We start from the raw sequence: 23743 nt of genomic DNA on the forward strand, positions 1-23743 counted from the left end.
ACATAAGCAGAAGATTCAAACTGAAACCGCTGCCTGAAGAACTTTTCTACCAAAAACTGCTTCAGAAGAAGAAAATACATCAAAATGGTAGAATTTAGTAAAAGTATGCAAAGAGGACCAAGTTGCTGCTTTGCAGATCTGGTCAACCGAAGCTTCATTCCTAAACGCCCAGGAAGTAGATACTGACCTAGTAGAATGAGCTGTAATTCTTTGAGGCGGAATTTTACCCGACTCAACATAGGCAAGATGAATTAAAGATTTCAACCAAGATGCCAAAGAAATGGCAGAAGCTTTCTGGCCTTTCCTAGAACCGGAAAAGATAACAAATAGACTAGAAGTCTTACGGAAAGATTTCGTAGCTTCAACATAATATTTCAAAGCTCTAACTACATCCAAAGAATGCAATGATTTCTCCTTAGAATTCTTAGGATTAGGACATAATGAAGGAACCACAATTTCTCTACTAATGTTGTTAGAATTCACAACCTTAGGAAAAAATTTAAAAGAAGTTTGCAACACCGCCTTATCCTGATGAAAAATCAGAAATGGAGACTCACAAGAAAGAGCAGATAATTCAGAAACTCTTCTAGCAGAAGAGATGGCCAAAAGAAACAAAACTTTCCAAGAAAGTAATTTAATGTCCAATGAATGCATAGGTTCAAACGGAGGAGCTTGAAGAGCCCCCAGAACCAAATTCAAACTCCAAGGAGGAGAAATTGACTTAATGACAGGTTTTATACGAACCAAAGCTTGTACAAAACAATGAATATCAGGAAGATTAGCAATCTTTCTGTGAAAAAGAACAGAAAGAGCAGAGATTTGTCCTTTCAAGGAACTTGCAGACAAACCTTTATCCAAACCATCCTGAAGAAACTGTAAAATTGTCGGAATTCTAAAAGAATGCCAGGAAAAATGATGAGAAAGACACCAAGAAATGTAAGTCTTCCAGACTCTATAATATATCTTCCTAGATACAGATTTACGAGCCTGTAACATAGTATTAATCACAGAGTCAGAGAAACCTCTTTGACTAAGAATCAAGCGTTCAATCTCCATACCTTTAAATTTAAGGATTTGAGATCCTGATGAAAAAAAGGACCTTGCGACAGAAGGTCTGGTCTTAACGGAAGAGTCCACGGTTGGCAAGAGGCCATCCGGACAAGATCCGCATACCAAAACCTGTGAGGCCATGCTGGAGCCACCAGCAGAACAAACAAGCATTCCTTCAGAATCTTGGAGATTACTCTTGGAAGAAGAACTAGAGGCGGAAAGATATAGGCAGGATGATACTTCCAAGGAAGTGACAATGCATCCACTGCTTCCGCTTGAGGATCCCTGGATCTGGACAGATACCTGGGAAGTTTCTTGTTTAGATGAGAAGCCATCAGATCTATTTCTGGAAGTCCCCACATTTGAACAATCTGAAGAAATACCTCTGGGTGAAGAGACCATTCGCCCGGGATGTAACGTTTGGCGACTGAGATAATCCGCTTCCCAATTGTCTATACCTGGGATATGAACCGCAGAAAATAGACAGGAGTTGGATTCCGCCCATACCAGTATCCGAGATACTTCTTTCATAGCCAGAGGACTGTGAGTCCCTCCTTGATGATTGATGTATGCCACAGTTGTGACATTGTCTGTCTGAAAACAAATGAACGATTCTCTCTTTAGAAGAGGCCATGACTGAAGAGCTCTGAAAATTGCACGGAGTTCCAAAATATTGATTGGTAATCTCACCTCCTGAGATTCCCAAACCCCTTGTGCTGTCAGAGACCCCCAAACAGCTCCCCAACCTGTCAGACTTGCATCTGTTGAAATTACAGTCCAGGTCGGAAGAACAAAAGAAGCCCCCTGAACTAAACGATGATGATCTGTCCACCACGCCAGAGAGTGTCGTACAATCGGTTTTAAAGATATTACTTGAGATATCTTTGTGTAATCCCTGCACCACTGGTTCAGCATACAGAGCTGAAGAGGTCGCATGTGAAAATGAGCAAAGGGGATCGCGTCCGATGCAGCAGTCATAAGACCTAGAATTTCCATGCATAAGGCTACCGAAGGGAATGATTGTGATTGAAGGTTTCGACAAGCTGAAATCAATTTTAGACGTCTCTTGTCTGTCAGAGACAGAGTCATGGACGCTGAATCTATCTGGAAACCTAAAAAGGTTACCCTTGTCTGAGGAATCAATGAACTTTTCGGTAAATTGATCCTCCAACCATGATTTTGAAGAAACAACAAGTCGATTCGTATGAGATTCTGCTAAATGTGAAGACTGAGCAAGTACCAAGATATCGTCCAAATAAGGAAATACCACAATACCCTGTTCTCTGATTACAGACAGAAGGGCACCGAGAACCTTTGTAAAAATTCTTGGAGCTGTTGCTAGGCCAAACGGCAGAGCCACAAACTGGTAATGCTTGTCTAGGAAAGAGAATCTAAGAAACTGATAGTGATCTGGATGAATCGGAATATGCAGATATGCATCCTGTAAATCTATTGTGGACATATAATGCCCTTGCTGAACAAAAGGCAGGATAGTCCTTATAGTTACCATTTTGAATGTTGGTACCCTTACATAACGATTCAATATTTTTAGATCCAGAACTGGTCTGAAGGAATTCTCCTTCTTTGGTACAATGAAGAGATTTGAATAAAACCCCAGCCCCTGTTCCAGAACTGGAACTGGCATAATTACTCCAGCCAACTCTAGATCTGAAACACATTTCAGAAATGCTTGAGCCTTCACTGGATTTACTGGGACACGGGAAAGAAAAAATCTCTTTGCAGGAGGCCTTATCTTGTAGCCAATTCTGTACCCTTCTGAAACAATGTTTTGAATCCAAAGATTGTGAATTGAATTGATCCAAATTTCTTTGAAAAATCGTAATCTGCCCCCTACCAGCTGGTCTGGAATGAGGGCCGCACCTTCATGTGGACTTGGGAGCTGGCTTTGGTTTTCTAAAAGGCTTGGATTTATTCCAGACTGGAGATGGTTTCCAAACTGATACCGCTCCTGTGGGTGAAGGATCAGGCTTTTGTTCCTTATTGTGACGAAAGGAACGAAAACGATTATTAGATCTAAATTTACCTTCAGATTTTTTATCCTGTGGTAAAAAAGTTCCTTTCCCTCCAGTAACAGTTGAGATAATAGAATCCAACTGAGAACCAAATAATTTATTACCCTGGAAAGAAAGGGAAAGCAAAGTTGACTTAGAAGACATATCAGCATTCCAAGTTTTAAGCCATAAAGCTCTTCTAGCTAAAATAGCTAGAGACATATACCTGACATCAACCCTAATGATATCAAAGATAGCATCACAAATAAAATTATTAGCATGTTGAAGAAGATTAACAATGCTATGAGAATTATGATCTGTTACTTGTTGCGCTAAAGCTTCTAACCAAAAAGTTGAAGCTGCAGCAACATCCGCTAAAGATATAGCAGGTCTAAGAAGATTACTTGAACATAAGTAAGCTTTTCTTAGAAAGGATTCAATCTTCCTATTTAAAGGATCCTTAAAGGAAGTACTATCTGCCGTAGGAATAGTAGTACGTTTAGCAAGAGTAGAGACAGCCCCATCAACTTTAGGGATTTTGTCCCAAAATTCTAATCTGTCAGATGGCACAGGATATAATTGCTTAAAACGTTTAGAAGGAGTAAATGAATTACCCAAATTATTCCATTCCCTGGAAATTACTTCAGAAATAGCATCAGGGACAGGAAAAACTTCTGGAATAACTACAGGAGATTTAAAAACCTTATTTAAACGTTTAGATTTAGTATCAAGAGGACCAGAATCCTCTATTTCTAATGCAATTAAGACTTCTTTAAGTAAAGAACGAATAAATTCCATTTTGAATAAATATGAAGATTTATCAGCATCAACCTCTGAGACAGAATCCTTTGAACCAGAGGAACCATTACCAGAATCAGAATGATGATGTTCATTTAAAAATTCATCTGAAAAATGAGAAGTTTTAAAAGACCTTTTACGTTTACTAGAAGGAGGAATAACAGACATAGCCTTCTTAATGGATTTAGAAACAAAATCTCTTATGTTAACAGGAACACTCTGAGTATTAGATGTTGATGGAACAGCAACAGGTAATGTAACATTACTAAAGGAAATATTTAACAAGTTTGTCATGACATTCATTACAAACAACAGCTGGAGGAATAGATACCACAAGTTTACAGCAGATACACTTAACTTTGGTAGATGCAGCAGCAGGCAGCGTTTTTCCAGAAGTATCTTCTGACTCAGTGTCAATCTGGGACATCTTGCAATATGCAATAGAAAAAACAACATATAAAGCAAAATTGATCAAATTCCTTAAATGACAGTTTCAGGAATGGGAAAAAAATGCCAGTGAACAAGCTTCTAGCAACCAGAAGCAATAAATAATGAGACTTAAATAATGTGGAGACAATAGTGACGCCCATATTTTTTAGCGCCAAAAAAGACGCCCACATTATTTGGCCAAAAATGACGCCGTATCCGGAACGCCGACACTTTTGGTGCAAAAAAACGTCAAAAAATTACGCAACTTCCGGCGACACGTATGACGCCGGAAACAGAATTTTTTATTTTTTTTTTGCGCCAAAAAAGTCAGCGCCAAAAATGACGCAATAAAATGAAGCATTTTCAGCCCCCGCGAGCCTAACAGTCCACAGGGAAAAAAAGTCAAATTTTAAGGTAAGAAAAAAATTGATTTATTCATATGCATTATCCCAAATATGAAACTGACTGACTGTCTGAAATAAGGAACGTTGAACATCCTGAGTCAAGGCAAATAAATGTTTGAATACATATATTTAGAACTTTATATAAAAGTGCCCAACCATAGCTTAGAGTGTCACAGAAAATAAGACTTACTTACCCCAGGACACTCATCTACAAGTAGTAGAAAGCCAAACCAGTACTGAAACGAGAATCAGTAGAGGTAATGGTATATATAAGAGTATATCGTCGATCTGAAAAGGGAGGTAAGAGATGAATCTCTACGACCGATAACAGAGAACCTATGAAATAGACCCCGTAGAAGGAGATCATTGAATTCAAATATGCAATACTCTCCTCACATCCCTCTGACATTTACTGCACGCTGAGAGGAAAACCGGGCTCCAACCTGCTGCGGAGCGCATATCAACGTAGAATCTAGCACAAACTTACTTCACCACCTCCATAGGAGGCAAAGTTTGTAAAACTGATTTGTGGGTGTGGTGAGGGTTGTATTTATAGGCATTTTGAGGTTTGGGAAACTTTGCCCCTCCTGGTAGGAATGTATATCCCATACGTCACTAGCTCATGGACTCTTGCTAATTACATGAAAGAAATAGGTAAATTTGATAACAGAATTAGAACTTTTTTTTTATTGCATGCGCAACCTAAAGCAAGAGGTTTCATCCTCATTTCCATGTTCCTTTAAAGGGACAGTGCACACACACAAAGTAAAAACAAAAAATGACTGCATTAAAGGGACATTCCAGTCAAGATTTAAATGCACATAGACTTATTACATCTTTGAATAGAAACATATTTGCAATATACATGTATTGGCAAAAATGCTTCTAGTAAAAGTTAAACACTGTTCAAGTGTTAACATTTTTCTCTGCACGTGCATGTGAAGCATAGCTAGAAATTGCCACTGCACCCATATTTTAACTAATGCAGCTGCTCAGATCATCAGTCGGGCTTGTATCATGTTAGCAAATAACAAATTGAGTCATTACCAGATGGTACAAGCACCGTAGGCTCTCTGAGCAAGTGCTGTGTTTAAAATGCTGGTGCACGGTGCATACTTAAATACACTTTTGAAACAGCTATAACTTTTATTAGAAGCATTTTTGCTAATGCATGTATATTACAAAATTGCTTTTGTTCAATATCGAAATGCACCCATGTGGTTTTCAATTTTGGCTGGAATATCCCTTTAACTGGAGAAATAAATGTTTTTTTTCCACTTGACACTTTTCTGTGGCAGTATATTCTCCAAGCAATGCACTTACACCATTAGAAAACAGCAGGAAAGGAGGACACACCCCTAGCCAACAGAATGTAAATAATGATCTGGCTGTAAGTGTGCGCACTCGCAATTTACAGCGTCAGGTCGCTAGTTCCTGTTAGTGTGTGCATGTGAGAGCTCACATGGGCAATAATACTGATTGAAGACAAAGGGACAATGTGCACTGAGAAAAGAATATGTATTCACTTGTTATTACCCTGTGCAATACAGAGAGGTACAGTTTGCACTGCATCTACAACAGGAGATTCTGCATAAGGGGCTATGAGCTCCCCCAGGTCCTATATAAGGAATCTGACAGCATCTGTTCCTAGGGACATCAGATTCCTTTGCACAAGAAGCTGATTTTTTTATGTTGTTTCTCTGTTTTACTTGTAAACTGAGTCCCATATGTTCTGCTTCCATTGTGAAGCAGAGGATTAAGGTCTCTGTATAGATGCCAGGACACGGAGTGACAGCTTCATGTGGTATTATACCATTTAAACACATTCAAGCCGATGAGAATGCACGTATAATGAGCTCAGCACAGCTTTCACATTTGTGGCAATGTTAACAGGGATTCCTGTGCATGCGCAAAGGATAAAAGACACATGGCGAGTGAGCAAGAAAACGCATTTACAAACATATGTTTCCTCTCCTTTGGGGTTTGGTTAAGGGCTTAAAAATAAAAAGAATTGTATTAAGATTTGCAAATATTTTATTAAATATCACCCAGGTTGACTGGATAAACTAATAGTATGCAAAACAAATAAATAGAGACTTTTTAGTGTACAATGTCCCTTTAAAGGAAAAAAACAAGCATACACATATGTTACATGGAAGTTATATACAAACATATCAAATAACTGGTACTCTTTGAACTTGAAGCCTCCAAATATTTATTGAGTGATGTTCGTGGAATTCCGTGAAACATTACTTAAAGGGACAGTCTAGTGAAAATTAAACTTTCATGCTTCAGATAGGGCATACAATTTTAAACAACTTTCCAATTTACTTTTAACATTAAATTTGCTTTTTATTCTTGGTATTCTTTGTTGAAAGCTAAACCTAGGTAGGCTCATATGCTAATTTCTAAGCACATGAAGGCCGCCTATCTCAGTTTATTTTGACAGTATTTACAGTTTGACAATGCTAGTTCATGTGTGCTATATATATAACAGTGTGCTCACTCCCGTGTAGTTATTTATGAGTCAGCACTGATTGGCTAAAATGCAAGTCTGTCAAAAGGACTTAAATAAGGGGGCAGTCTGCAGAGGCTTAAATACAAGGTAAACACAGAGGTAAAAAGTGTATTAACATAACAGTGTTTGTTATGCAAAACTGGGGAATGGGTAATAAAGGGATTATATATCTTTTTAAACAATAAACATTTTTAAGAGGGATCAAATCCAGAGTGCTAGTGACTTGATAAAACATGGAAATTATGAAATTAAGCTGACAAATAATATATTGAATTATTGACACTTAAAGGGACAGTAAAGTAAAAATTTAACTTTTGTGATTCAAACTGTGTAATTTTAAACAACTTTCCAATTTACTTCTATTATCAAATTAGCTTCATTCTTTTAGTATCCTTTGTTGAAGAGCATAGGCTCAAGAACAGTAATGCATTGTTTGGAGCTAGCTACTGATTGGTTGCTGCACATATATGCCTCTTTGTCATTGGCTCAGCAGATGCGTTCAGCTAGCTCCCAGTAGTCCAATGCTGCGCATGAGCATACCCTTCTACAAAGGATACCAATAGTACAAAGCTAATTTGATAATGGAAGTAAACTGGAAAGTTGTTTAAAAACATAATTTATGTAAGAACTTACCTGATAAATTAATTTCTTTTATATTGGCAAGAGTCCATGAGCTAGTGACGTATGGGATATCCAATACTACCAGGAGGGGCAAAGTTTCCCAAACCTCAAAATGCCTATAAATACACCCCTCACCACCACACCCACAATTCAGTTTAATGAATAGCCAAGTATTGGGGTGATAAAGAAAGGAGTAAAAAGCATCAAAAAAAGGAATTTGGAAATAATTGTGCTTTATACAAAAAAAACATAACCACCATAAAAAGGGTGGGTCTCATGGACTCTTGCCAATATGAAAGAAATGAATTTATCAGGTCAGTTCTTAATTAATAAATTATGTTTTCTTTCATGTATATGGCAAGAGTCCATGAGCTAGTGACGTATGGGATAGAAATACCCAAGATGTGTAACTCCACAGAAGAGTCACTAGAGAGGGAGGGATACAAATAATAACAGCCATTTTCTAGCTAGCACCTCCTTAAACAGAGCGCGGAGATGTTCTAGCTTAAATTTAAATGCCACGATATCAGGTTCTGCCTGCTGAGAAATTTTTCCTGAGTCAGAAATTTCTCCCTCAGACAGCCCCTCCCTCACTGCCAACTCAGATTGATGTGAGGGCATAACAGATAAATTATCGTCAGCGCCTACTTGCTCATCCTCTGTATTTAAAACTGAGCAATCACGCTTTCTAGGAAATGCTGGCAGTTTGGATAAAAGAGCTGCTAGAGAATTATCCATTACTGCTGTTAATTGCTGCATAGTAACAAGCATTGGCGCGCTAGATGTACTAGGTATCGCCTGCGCGGGCAAAGCTGGTGTTGACACAGAAGGAGAGGATGATGAACTATCCCCACTACCTTTATTTAAAGAATCATCTTGGGCAACATTATTAAATGTGACAGTTCTGTCCTTACTATGTTTGGACGCCATGGTACAATTCGCACATACATTTAATGGGGGAACCACCTTGGCCTCCATACACACAGAACATATGCTATCTGAAGGTACAGACATGTTAAACAGACTTAGGCAGGTTTTAATGCAATAAAAACAATTTTAAACAAAACCGTTACTGTCTCTTTAAATAATAAAAAGGGCACACTTTATTTCTGAATGATCGAAAAAACATCAAAGAAATATCCGATCTTTATGAAATTTATACCCCAGTGTCTTAATGCTTTAAAAGTATTGCACACCAAATTTCAAGTCTCTTAACCCTTAAATGACCAAACCGGAGCTAATAATCATAATTGACCGCTTTAAACACACTACAGTCCCTGCCACAGACTTTGCTGCGGCTTTTACCTTCCTTAGGGGTTATTCACAACAGTAATAAGCCTCTCTGAGTCCTTTTCTAAGCCACTGGACCTTCTCACGTGAAGCTGCATGCTCTGCCTAGAGAAAGTAACTGCGCAACTGAGGCGCGAAAATGAGGCCTCCTCCCTCTGCATTCCAGAGTGAAGGGGCCTTTCTGACAAGATTAGGTGTCTAAACAACTGCCAGGCGCAAATAAACGTCCCCAAAAGTGTTTCAAAGTTTGCCAAACACTCCAAATGTCAAATAAACATGATAAAAATCAATCGATTTAGCCCACAATAGTGTCAACCAGCATAGAGCCCAAGTTATAAGCCTTAATTCTGTAACTAAGAAGTCTAAGAAAATGGCTTACCTATCCCATAAGGGAAAAACTGACAGTCTTCTAGCATTACTAGGTCTTGTTAGAAAAGTGACTGATCATACCTGAAGCAGATAAGCCTGAAAACTGTTCCCCCCAACTGAAGTTCTCTGGTTTCAACAGTCCTGCGTGGGAACAGCAATGGATTTTAGTTACTGGTGCTAAAATCATACTCCTCTTTTAACAGAAATCTTCATCACTTTCTGTTGTAGAGTAAATAGTACAAACCGGCACTATTTTAAAATAACAAACTCTTGATAGAAGAAATAAAACTACAACTAACACCACATACTCTTTACCATCCCCGTGGAGATGCTACTTGTTCAGAGCGGCAAAGAGAATGACTGGGGGGCGGAGCCAGAGGGGGGCTATATGGACAGCTTTGCTGTGTGCTCTCTTTGCCATTTCCTGTAGGGAATGAGAATATCCCACAAGTAAGGATGAAGCCGTGGACCGGACACACCGTAGGAGAAAGAAATTTATCAGGTAAACATAAATTCTGTTTTTCTGCTGAAAAAAATTAATCCACAACCCAAAATATAAGTTTATTCTCATAAATGAAAAGAAAAAACTTAAACATAAGCAGAGGAATCAAACTGAAACAGCTGCCTGAAGAACTTTTCTACCAAAAACTGCTTCCGAAGAAGCAAATACATAAAAATGGTTGAATTTAGTAAATGTATGCTAAGAATACCAAATTGCTGCTTTGCAAATCTGATCAACTGAAACTTCATTCTTAAAAGTCCACAAAGTGGAGACTGATCTAGTAGAATGAGCTGTAATTCTCTGAGGCTTGGCCTGACCCGACTCCAAATAAGCCTGATGAATCAAAAGCTTTAACCAAGATGCCAAGGAAATGGCAGAAGCCTTCTGACCTTTCCTAGAACCAGAAAAGATAACAAATAGACTAGTAGCTTCAAGATTTCAAAGCTCTTACAACATCCAAAGAATGTAAGGATCTCTCCAAAGAATTCTTAGGATTAAATTAAGTCCGCAAAACTGCCTTATCCTGATGGAAAATCAGAAACGGAGACTCACAAGAAAGAGCAGATAATTCGGAAACTCTTCTAGCAGTAGAGATTGCCAAGAGGAACAACACTTTCCAAGAAAGTAGTTTAATGTCCAAAGAATACATAGGCTCAAACAGAGGAGCCTGTTAAGCCTTCAAAACCAAATTAAGACTCTAAGGAGGAGAGATTGATTTAATGACAGGCTTGATACAGACCAAAGCCTGTACAAAACAGTGAATATCAGGAAGCTTAGCAATCTTTCTGTGAAATAAAACAGAAAGAGAAGAGATTTGTTCCTTCAAGGAACTTGCAGACAAACCTTAATCCAACGCATCCTGAAGAAATTAAAACTCTAGGAATTCTAAAAGAATGCCAGGAGAATTTATGAAAAGAACACCATGAAAACATAATTTATGTAAGAACTTACCTGATAAATTCATTTCTTTCATATTAGCAAGAGTCCATGAGCTAGTGACGTATATCCCATACGTCACTAGCTCATGGACTCCTGCTAATTACATGAAAGCAATATAAGTCTTCCAAACTCGATAATAAATCTTCCTAGAAACAGATTTACAAGCCTGTAACATAGTATTAATCACTGAGTCAGAGAAACCTCTATAACTAAGCACTAGGCGTTCAATTTCCATACCTTCAAATTTAATGATTTGAGATCCTGATGGAAAAATGGACCTTGAGACAGAAGGCCTGGTCTTAAAGGAAGTGGCCAAGGTTGGCAACTGGACATCCGAAAAAGATCCGCATACCAAAACCTGTGAGGCCATGCTGGAGCTACCAGCAACACACAAGATTGTTCCATGATGATCTTGGAGATCACTCTTGGAAGAAGAACTAGAGGCGGGAAGATATAAGCAGGTTGGTATTGGGATTTAAGGATATTAATTGTGATATCTTTGTATAATCCCTGCACCATTGATTCCGCATACAAAGCTGGAGAGGTTTCATATGAAAATGAGCAAAGGGGATTGCGTCCAATGCTGCAGTCATGAGACCTAAAACTTCCATGCACATAGCCACTGAAGGGAATGATTCAGACTGAATGTTTCGAGAAGCAAAACCAATTTTATTTGTCTCTTGTCTGTTAGAGACAGAGTCATGGACACTGAATCTTTCTGGAAACCTAAAAAGGTGACCCTTGTCTGAGGAATCAAGGAACTTTTTGGTAAATTGATCCTCCAACCATGTCTTTGAAGAAACAACACTAGTTGATTCATGTGAGATTCTGCAGAATGTAAAGCCTGAGCTAGTACCAAGATATTGTCCAAATAAGGAAACACCGCAATACCCCGTTCTCTGATTACAGAGAGTAGGGCACCAAGAACCTTTGAAAAGATTCTTGGAGCTGTCGCTAGGCCAAATGGAAGAGTGGAAAATTGGTAATGCTTGTCTAGAAAAGAGAATCTCAGAAACTGATAGTGGTCTGGATGTATCGGAATATGAAGATATGCATCCTGTAAGTCTATCGTGGACATATAATGCCCATGCTGAACAAAACGCAGAATAGTCCTTATAGTCACCATTTTGAAAATTGGCACTCTTATAAAATGATTCAAAATTTTCAGATACAGAACTGGCCTGAATGAATTTTCTTTCTTTGGGACAATGAATAGATTTGAATAAAACTCCAGACCCTGTTCCTGAAACGGAACTGGTATGATTACCCCTGAAAGCTCCAAGTCTGAAACACACTTCAGAAAAGCCCGAGCCTTTACTGGATTTGCTGGGATGTGTGAGAGAAAAAAATCTTCTCACAGGAGGTCTTAATCCTATTAGGTACCTGTGAGACACAATACTCTGAACCCATTGATTTTGGACATAATCTGCCCAAATGCTTTTGAAGAATCTTAATCTGCCCCCTACCAGCTGATCTTGAATGAGCACCGCACCTTCATGCAGACTTGGGGGCTGGCTTTGGTTACTTAAACGGCTTGGATTTACTCCAACTTGAAGAAGGTTTCTAATTGGAACCAGATTCTTTGGGGGAAGGATTGGGTTTCTGTTCCTTATTTTGTTGAAAGGAACAAAAACGGTTAGAAGCTTTAGATTTACCCTTAGGGTCTTTTATCCTGAGGCAAAAAAAACTCCCTTCCCCCCAGTGACAGTTGAAATAATCAAATCCAACTGAGAACCAAATAAATTATTACTTTGGAAAGAAAGAGATAGTAATCTAGACTTAGATACCATGTCAGCATTCCAATATTTGAGCCACAAAGCTCTTCTAGCTAAAATAGCTAAAGACATAGATTTAACATCAATTGTGATGATATCAAAAATGGCATCACACATAAAATGATTAGCATGTTGAAGCAAGCGAACAATGCTAGACAAATCAGGATCCATTTACTGTTGTGCTAAACTTTCCAACCAAAAAGTTGATGCAGCTGCAACATCAGCCATAGAAATGGCAGGCCTGAGAAGATAGCCAGAATATTAATAAGCTTTCCTTAGATAAGATTCAAGGGTCCTTAAAGGAAGTACTATCTTCCATAGGAATAGTAGTACGTTTGGCAAGAGTAGAAATAGGCCCATCAACTTTGGGGATTTTTTCCCAAAACTCCAAACTAACCGCCAGCAAAGGATACCATTTTATAAACCTTGAAGGAGGAATAAAAAGTAGCAGGCCTATTCCATTCCTTAGAAATCATATCAGAAATAGCACCAGGAACTGGAAAAACCTCTGGAGTAACCACAGGAGGTTTATAAACAGAATTTAAACGTTTACTAGTTTTAGTATCAAGAGGACTAGTTTCCTTAATATCCAACGTAATCAACACCTCTTTTAACAAGGAACGAATATACTCCATTTTAAATAAATAATTAGATTTGTCAATGTCAATATCTGAGGAAGGATCTTCTGACGATAGATCCTCATCAGAGAAAGATAATTCAGTATGTTGTCGGTCATATGAAATTTCATCAACTTTATGAGAAGTTTTAAAAGACCTTTTATGTTTATTAGAAGGCGGGATAGCAGACAAAGCCTTCTGAATCGCATCAGCAATAAAATCTTTTATATTCACAGGGATATCATGTACATTAGATGTTGAAGGAACAACAGGCATTGTACTATTACTGATGGATACATTCTCTGCATGTAAAAGCTTATCATGACAACTATTACATACCACAGCTGGAGATATAATCTCCACAAATGTACAACAGATACACTTAGCTTTGGTAGAACTGTTATCAGATAGCAAGGTTCCAACAGTGGTTTCTGAGACAGGATCAGATTGATACATCTTGCAAATGTAAGAGAAAAAACAACATATAAAGCAAAATTATCAATTTCCTTATATGGCAGTTTCAGGAATGGGAAAAAATGCAAATAGCATAGCCCTCTGACATATAAAAAGGCAAGAGGCATATAGGAATGGGGTTTTAAATAATGAAATTATTTGGCGCCAAGTATGACGCACAACGCAAAATTAAATTTTTTGGCGCCAACATCATCCGGAAATGACACACTCGCGTCATTGCAGATGCAACCTTGTGCAAAGAAACTCGGCGTCAACTAAGACGCTGGAAATGACAAATTTGCATCACCGAACAAACCTTCGCGCCAAAAAAATTCTCGTGCCAAAAATGACGCAATAAACCTCAACATTTTACGACCTTGCGAGGCTAATTTGCCCTCGAAAATTTTATGAAAAAGCAGTCAATTTGAAAAAAGACTATACCCCAGGTAAGAATTTTTTTTCCCCAAATATGAAACTGATAGTCTGCAAAAGGAAATATACATAAACCTGACTCATGGCAAATATAAGTACAATACATATATTTAGAACTTTATATTAATACATAAAGTACCAAACCATAGCTGAGAGTGTCTTAAAGGGACAGTCAAGTATAAATTAAACTTTCATTATTCAGATAGGACTTTTAATTTTAATCGACTTTCCAATTTACTTTTATCATCAAATTTGCTTTTTTCTCTTGGTATTCTTAGTTTAAACTAAACATAGGTAGGCTCATATGCTAATTTCTAAGCCTTTGAGGGCTGCCTCTTATCACAGGCTTTTAAAATCTCTTTTCAACACAAAGAGACAGAAAGTACACGTGGGCCATATAGATAACACTGTGTTCAGGTACAGGGGGTTATTTAAGATCTAGCACAAAACAATGCTAAATTTAAGACAATAGATAGTAAACAGTCACAGTCATGTGATCAGGGGGCTGGAAGAAGGTTCCTAGATACAAGGTAATCACAAAGTTAAAAAGTACATTAATATAACTGTGTTGGTTATGCAAAACTGGGGAATGAGTAATAAAGGGATTGTCTATCTTTTAAAACAATAACAATTCTATGGTTGACTGTCCCTTTAAGTAATGAAAACATACTTACCGAAAGACACCTATCCACCTATAGCAGATAGCCAAACCAGTACTGAAACGGTTATCAGTAGAGGCAATGGAATATGAGAGTATATCGTCGATCTGAAAAAGGGAGGTAGGAGATGAATCTCTACGACCGATAACAGAGAACCTATTAAAAAGATTTCCCGCAAGGAAAACCATAGAATTCAATAGGTGATACTCCCTTCACGTCCCTCTGACATTCACAGTACCCTGAGAGGAATCGGGCTTCAAAATGCTGAGAAGCGCATATCAACGTAGAAAATCAAGCACAAACTTACTCCACCACCTCCATAGGAGGCAAAGTTTGTAAAACTGAATTGTGGGTGTAGTGAGGGGTGTATTTGTAGGCATTTTGAGATTTTGGAAACTTTGCCCCTCCTGGTAGGATTGTATATCCCATATGTCACTAGCTCATGGACTCTTGCCAATTACATGAAAGAAATTACATGCTCTCTTGCTCTCATCAAAATGTGATTTTGAATCTACTGTCCTTTTAAACTTCAGAATTTTCATTCTTTTTTAACGTTTGCTTGGTATTACAATAACTTTTTAAATGAATGTGTGAACGTGGTATGTGTTTAATGTGTGCTGTTTGTGTGGCATGTGGGTATACTGACAAGTTATATCTGAGGATTTTGCATCCCATAAATAGCAGACTTTGAATACTGTGCGCTGGTTTAAACTTTACTTGGATTATTGACAGCAGAAAATATTTTCTCTAGTCACACGTTCTAGTTCTACTATTGTTCTACTGGTTTTCTGCTTTCTGGCTTCTCTGTCTGCAAGTAGGGAAGACGACTTTACCTGTGTGACAGAGTATGAGCTTCTATCACAGATCTCAAGTGATAAACTAAAATGTTTGCAAGGAATGTGAGCTCTACAAGCTAATCAATAAGACAATTAGGATTCCATATTTATTTGCATTTACCAGCACTTCCAGGTGGCTTGTTTTTCTAGATTCCTGGTTGTCACTGGGTTTTGATACTTATAAGACATCTGCCACAACCGGACTCTTATAGGCACTATAGATCTGCTGTAATCTACTGATGCCTAAAGCATTGGCCACCATGAAGTGTCATTGAAATATAGTAACCTGACTACATAAATATACAACAGTGCGCTAAAAGATATTTAGAATCCGTTTTCTTACAAATAGTAATGCTGTGCATAAGTCCCATCAGTCCTACTGGGAATACCCCTGGGAAGAGTCTCTGCCTGAATTATAAATCACACAGCTGTTTGTCCTCAAACTCATGCGGAGGGGCTGACCTGTCAATCTGTGCACACTCTTAATTTCTTGGTGGAGAGCAGAAGTAGCAGCCTTGCAGAGCTGAGAAGGATTAGGGCATGGAGAAAACTGATTAAATGAAATTATACAGCATGGAACATCTTTTAACTCTTTCAATCTAGAAAGCCTGGCAGATGCCGAATTTGTGAACAATTCTGCCAAGTTTTATTATATATAAAATGTCTGATGTTATGGTTAAAAGAACTATAAAGCTTATTTAGAAATATTCCTAAATATAAATGTGTAATGAAAAATGTAGACACTTTTATTCTTCAGAGCAACAATGACAAGATGACAGTAACATATGTTAGAGAAACATTACGCAGTTCAGATTACATGAAATGTGGGACTTGTAATTGTGATGTCCTAAATGAAATCACATATGGTACAAACTTCAATGATCTAGAATAGGATACAACACTGTGCTGATCATGTACCAAACACTTATAGCTGTACTTATTTCATTCACCAAGCACTGATGCTGCAGTAATATCATTCTCCATTAGAAACCAAGTTATGTAGAGACATCATGGTAAAGCTTGTAATTTTTGCACTAGTGACAATTTAAATCTATGTGTCAACTGTTGCAAAGGGGTTAAACACATAAAAATGTCCAAATTGGGAGCTACAAACATTACAGCTGGTTATTGGTTAGGTCATGTGACTGCTGCTGCTAATTGTCTCATTACAAGTTTCCAGCAATTCTCTGGCGCTCCCAAGAGGGGCATTATCTACGTATTTTAATCCTACAGATATTAGTTAAGCAAAAGTGACATGGTCTGAAGATTTAGATCCCCATACTTTTTGTACTACATTTTGCCTTTACCTTCAGCAATTTGACAGCAGCTTTTTTTTTATAGAATTTTCTAACTCAATACCATTAACCTCTTGATAACCCATATGGCTGTTCATGTGAATTTAGTTCTATTAAACATTATAACCCTAGAAGGCAAAGGTCTGACAATACAATAAGAAAGAGAAAATTTGATGGCACCACTTATCTGGTATTAGGGTCTATTAACGTTCTGTTTAAATTATATTGGCCTTATAACACAATATTTACAGTGGTTAGAAGGTGTTATGTATCAAATGCTCTGGTTTCAGCTTAAGTAACTGAACAAAAAAAAGCGATACTTTATATGAACTCATGTTGAGACCCAGGAAGACATGTTATAACCAGGGATGGACTGAGACCAATCATGGCCCCGGGCAAGAATTAGGGAAGGGCCCCACTGTCTCACACTGACCCAAATGTACTAAATTTATGCAAGTGAACATGGTAGCCTCCCTGCCCTGCCCCCATAAAAAAAACACTTGCGAAGGGTCAGGGCCCCATCTAAACCCACACTTTACTGCTTAGTTACTGATAAAGCAGCTGTCAGCCCCAGGAGCCATGAAGATGCCATTTGTGGCCCCCCTAAATTTTGGGCCCTCAGTCTAGGTCCTATTTGCCAGGCTGATCAGTCCGCCCTTGGTTATAACATAATTTTGTGTGCGTCATAATTGAATTAAAACATAAAACTTTATAAGAAAAATATTAAAACAATGGGTTCATGTTAAAACAAAAATGCCGGCAGTTACTAAGTTATATGGCAGTTATATAAGCCCCAGTAGCGAGGGAATACAATGGTAGTATGTATCAAGCTGCACAAATCTGAAAAAGGCTGCTACATAATAATGCCCCACTTAAATATCAAGTAGTTTATTTCCACTCATGTATACTAAGGTACTGACTGTCAGCTATAATACTATCAAAATAGATCATTTCCACTAGTGATTGTCCTGTAGTAGTATGACTGCATAGATATTATTTTGAGACAAGTTATCCAGTGTAATGTCACAAAGTATCACATTCTGTTAGTTTATTAAATACACTGTCCCAGTGGATACAGTTTGTATTTTTTGGCAATCGATTCCGCTGGATATAGTTATCTATTGATAGAGTTATAAAAATAAAGTTAACTGGCAGTCCGGTAATCAGGTATTATAAGCTTTAGGGGTCCAACTAGGCCCTCATTTGACAGTGCAGTGGGACTACATGAGAGCGACAATGAGGGCATTCGTGTTCCCAGATTAATTTATTGGGGCAGTGACTCCCCATAGCTCAGACTAGTGTGAGTGATAACTATAGACTGGCAATGGAAGACACATCCGCTTTGGCCTAAAATCTTAGAAATTCCATTGTACATCAGAAACATGGAGGAATTCTCATTATTTTCCGTATACAAGCAAGCGATAGCAAACCCAAATATTTCTTGCTATCTTTATTTGGAAAAACAGGAATGAAAGCTTTGGAGTCAGCCTATTTTTGGTTCAGTGCCCTGGATAGGGTTTGCTGATTGGTGGCGACATTTAGCCATCCAATCAGCAAGCGCAACCCAGGTTCTGAATCTAAAATGGTCCGGCTCCAAAGCATTTATTTCTGCTATTTCAAATAAATATATCAAGAGAACAAAGAAAATGTTATAATAGGAGTAAATTAGAAAGTTGCTTACAATTGCATGCTCTAACCGAATCATGAAAGAAACAAATGTGGGGTTAGTAACCCTTTAATGAAACAAAGGACTGTAAAACAGCACCTAAATCTCCTCTCCAATGCACTTTATTAGATAACAGCAAACCAATGCATTTTATACTAACTTTATACTGTTGTCTGTGTGGACTAAACCCCAGATTGTCTCCATCAAATAAGGCAAATTGTGGAGTTTGGCGATTGAAAGATAACTGCAGTAAAAAGGATGTTAATTTGTTTTAAAAATGTTAAGACTTTGCTGAACTGTTATTCTATAGGAAAACAACAGAAATGTCTTGTAATTACAAGGGGCCAAATTACGAGTGGAGCGCAAACGTTTGTGGTGAGTGATAAGGGGTTTATTGCGGGTGTTTGTGCTTATCGGGCTTACCGCTGGTATTACGAGTTGAAAGCAAACGCAATCGCTTGAGCGCAATCTCGATTTATGCTAGTTATGATTACTGCAGCTCTGGTTAACTGTTTTGCAAAACTTAAAAGTTGCACAAAACACATAAAAAATACATTAAAAAGTATCGTTATACTCATAATAACACTATCTTACAAAAATGATTAAAAAAATATATATTGCACGTAAAAGTTATAAGGGCTCAAAGATATGAGGTCTGAGGTGTTGGGGGGGAAAAGGGCAGGCAAAGGGCTTTAACATAGGGATACATACTGTACATATACATGTCTAAAGATGGATGTATAAATAAATGTTTATATATGTATACATATGTATTTATATGTACAGATATAAACACATAAATACATATGTACACACACATTTTATATATATATATATATATATATATATATAAACAGTCCCAATGTGAATCCACCCTCGTGGGGTCAACCACCCGGTTGTTCCGTGTAAATATAATAGTTCCCACAGAAACAAGCCAGGATTTTTCCAAATAAAATAGTCAAATTTATTGACGTTTCGGGGAATAAAACTATCCTTCTTCAGTGCATTGAAGCCCTTTGCAGTCAAGTAGAGGAAGACATGTAAAAGCATATTTATGCAATATTCATATTTAATAAAGGTTTTAACTAATATGTTCTAAGTATTTATACATAGATATATATATATATATATATATATATATATATATATATAGTCTTTATAGCATGGCCTAGTACTCACGGTAACCTTTGAACCACCGGGGTGCACATCAAAGAGATCCTGCATAATTCACAGATCCAACATATCGCAAAAAGGAAGGCACTCGCCGGGTTTAATAAGGATAAAGTTTTATTCCTTATGAAGTAACGTTTCAGAGTTTTACCTCCGTTTTCAAACGGAGGTAAAACTCCGAAACGTTACTTCATAAGGAATAAAACTTTATCCTTATTAAACCCGGCGAGTGCCTTCCTTTTTGCGATATATATATATATATATATACACACACACACACAATTCCAAAGAACAGGTACAGACCAGAATTTGCATCAACAAAGAATAGCCAAATTTAAATTTTCTAATCCTTGTTGATACAAATCCTGGTCTGTACCTGTTCTTTGGCATTGTATTTGGATTCACAGACACACCAGGTAGTTGACTACAGGAGGGCAGATTCATACTGGGACTTTGTGTGTGTATATATATATATATATATATATATATATATATATATATATATATATATATATATATATATATATATATATATATAAAATCATCTATAGATATAGCTATAGATATATATTGTACCAAAAATACCATCAGATAACAAGAACATATTTTTGAATGTGAAGAAAATTGGGATGTGAAATATTTTCCTGTCGTGTTAGCGCACATGAGAATAAGCGATTGGGTGTGCGTTTTTTTTTCTCCATTGATTTCTACAGGGGAATACGTGAATGTGCACGCAATATTCTAAGTTTGGCTTTTTTTTAGTGCATGAACAAAAACAGTTTACTTTCAAATCATAATACGAGCAAAAAAAGCTTACTTCTAGTGCAATTAATGCTCGAGCAGGAGCGGTAAATAGCGTTCCACTTGTAATCTAGCCCTAGATGTTTACTGTCCTTTTAATGAATGGTAATGGATGACATTGTAATAAACAATTTAATCTAGTACAAATATTGAGCCATAAAAAGTAAGTGCCAACTGGTGATTATAAACATGTCTTTAAAAAAAAAAATGAAAAGAAATGAAACTCAGGGTGCAGTCACTTTTAGCTCACTATGCGCTTCACAGAGGAGAAATATTCTGTAACATCAGTCTGATCCTGTCAGCCCCAATTATACACCAGGCAATACTCCTCTAAATGAGGGAAAACAAACAAACCCCAGACCTACGTTTCGCCTCTCTGGGCCTCGTCAATGAGGTGCAGTTGCATCTCTCTAGGGCATGTGTGCAAGGAGTCAATGTCTGGTTTCCCCTTTTACTCTTAGGGAGACCCAAGAGCAATTTGCACACACAAAAAATAAATAGAGAGACGCACTCAACTGAGACAGAACAAAAGCTGGAAAAACTTCTGTGCTTGTCCACAAAGCCAGTGCCACTCAGGGTGCAGTCTCTTTTAGCTCAAATAAACCTCATAAGGAGAATTGATTGGTATTTTAGGGTTGAGCTGTCCTTTTTGGTGGAATCGAGCGCCTATACTCCTCATGAAAGGCACAATCGATTGTCTCTTGTTTTGTATGGAAAGAAATCCTTTCCTGGAGTTATTTGGGCAGTTTGTACTTGCAAGTGAAAGGCAATGCCAGTAAGAATGTTTTCGTATCTTCCTTTTTAAAGCACTTTTACTATTATGTGAGTGCGACCTAAGTAAATGAGAAGTTTTCATCAAAATGGAAAATCATTTTCTTCAAAATGAAATGTATTTTTATATTATCAGCAAATAAACAAATGTATTGACTGCAGCAGTTGTGGAATACAGCTCAGGCATCTGCGCCTTACATTAACAATAGGAGAGGCAAACTATTGAACGCACATTGTTTGGTCTTGTTTTCGAGTTGCTTTCTCGTATGTGTCTGAGCTGATAAATACAAAGAAAGCTGCCGAATATAAACTCCATAGCATGATACAATGGGGTTTGCTGTGTGTAAATTCTAGTGTAGTTCTAATCTTTTACAAGACTTTTGATTCCTTAACTGGGTACATAAAATCCTTTGTCTACTTGACTCAATGAAGTCCTCTATCAGTCTGATTGACTGTGAATTTCAGAACAAAATGTGCTCTACTGAATTTAGCAGATTCCATCATAAAGACCCACTCATTATCTCTGCTACACTTAAAAAAGATACTACAGTGATATGATTTAGCAGCATTATTTGTTTTTATTTGAGCATATTTTATCTAAAATACTGTAATAAGGTGCTATTCTCAGGGCTGTCTGGTAATCAAGTGCAGTAAGACACATGTTGTATTATGCAGCTGTCCCCTAATGATCTCATCTTGTGGCGTATATAGCTCTGGTGGTATATTTGAGCATGGCAGCTAACAACGCCTGTAAATGAGAATCTCACTTTATGGCTGGCAGTCAACGCTTATCTCCTCTTCAGAAAACTCTCAATCTCAACCATGTGCGTTGCTCTCCAAATTTCCCTCTTGCATTTTGTTTCCATTATAAGTATCATGATATTGCTTCCATATCTCTGCTAGTGCCAAACGTTCTGAGAAACAGTTATTTATACTCTGTATAACCTCTTTAATACATCTCCATCGGAACCTACTGCTATTTATTAAGTGGATAAATTATGTAATGAAAAATGACCTCTAAGGTATTTTAGAAATTACTTTTTTGTCTGAATACAGCAAAGCTCAGCTTATCATTAAAGTAAATAAGCAAGATATACAAAGCATTGAGACTTTACAATAGAGGAGATTATATAAGTGTATTATTGTATTTATATATGTGGAACAAAAGAGGGGAGCAGTGCACAGAACAGGGAGCAAAAGGAGAAAACATGAATACTAGACACAGGGGTGGTTGAAAGTGCAATGTAAACCTCATACTGGTGAGGTTAAAACATGTGAGGGTCCATTTGTCCTCAATCCTATACCTTTTTCTGTTTAGTGGGCAATACTACAGTATACTGTGCTCCCGCTATGTGCGCTCCTCCTTCCTCTTTTGTTCTAGATCATCTTCCTGACACACACACACACACACACACACATATATATATATATATTTACATTTCCTAGTTTTACTCTATATATATTTTTACATTTCCTTGTTTTACTCTATATATATTTTTACATTTCCTAGTTTTACTCTATATATATTTTTACATTTCCTAGTTTTACTCTATATATATTTTTACATTTCCTAGTTTTACTCTATATATATTTTTACATTTCCTAGTTTTACTCTATATATATTTTTACATTTCCTAGTTTTACTCTATATATATTTTTACATTTCCTAGTTTTACTCTATATATATTTTTACATTTCCTAGTTTTACTCTCTATATATTTTTACATTTCCTAGTTTTACTCTATATGAACTTTGAGGATGGCACCCAGGTGGTTGATACAGTGCCAAGGTTGGAGTGCTGGGACACCTGCTACTTATATATACATTTACACACACACACATATATATATATATATATATATATATATATATATATAAAACCAAATAAAAAAAATGATCAATATCTATTCTTTAATGTATTATTTAGTTTTGTTTTACCTCTTAAAAGGACAATGCTGACCAACAGAGCATGTACACCCCAGCCTTTGGCTGGCAGATTATTATTATCGGTTATTTGTAGAGCGCCAACAGATTCTGCAGCGATGTACAGTTTAGCAATGTCAACTAGCAAACCCAAGACACAAGGCGATTCTAGCCAGCAGACTACTGAATATAACCTCTATAACCTAAAACCACCATCAAAACATCCAATTCTGTTGTTATATAGTAAGAAATATGGGCAATAATTGTGACCAGTCATAAACCGATTACTTACAGAATATAAAGATGTAAACAAAAATAGTTTTGTCATACCTGATGCATTTTTCTGATATCCATTTGCATCTACTGTTGTATACATGATGTATGGTCCCGGCTGATTCACACCAAAAGGCTGA

At 37.2% G+C, this 23743-nt stretch overlaps 1 protein-coding gene across 1 annotated transcript in view; it reads right to left on the reverse strand.

Annotated features, from left to right (window-relative positions):
* ITFG1 (integrin alpha FG-GAP repeat containing 1) overlaps positions 1-23743 on the reverse strand; it is a 923141-nt gene that overhangs the window by 137894 nt on the left and 761504 nt on the right. Inside the window, exon 15 of the mRNA XM_053719386.1 lies at positions 23661-23739. Within this exon, the coding sequence (XP_053575361.1) occupies positions 23661-23739 (79 nt within the window). The remainder of the gene's footprint in view (positions 1-23660; positions 23740-23743) is intronic.

Source organism: Bombina bombina, chromosome 1 (genome assembly GCF_027579735.1).
Source record: "Bombina bombina isolate aBomBom1 chromosome 1, aBomBom1.pri, whole genome shotgun sequence".
Taxonomy (NCBI): Eukaryota; Metazoa; Chordata; class Amphibia; order Anura; family Bombinatoridae; genus Bombina; species Bombina bombina.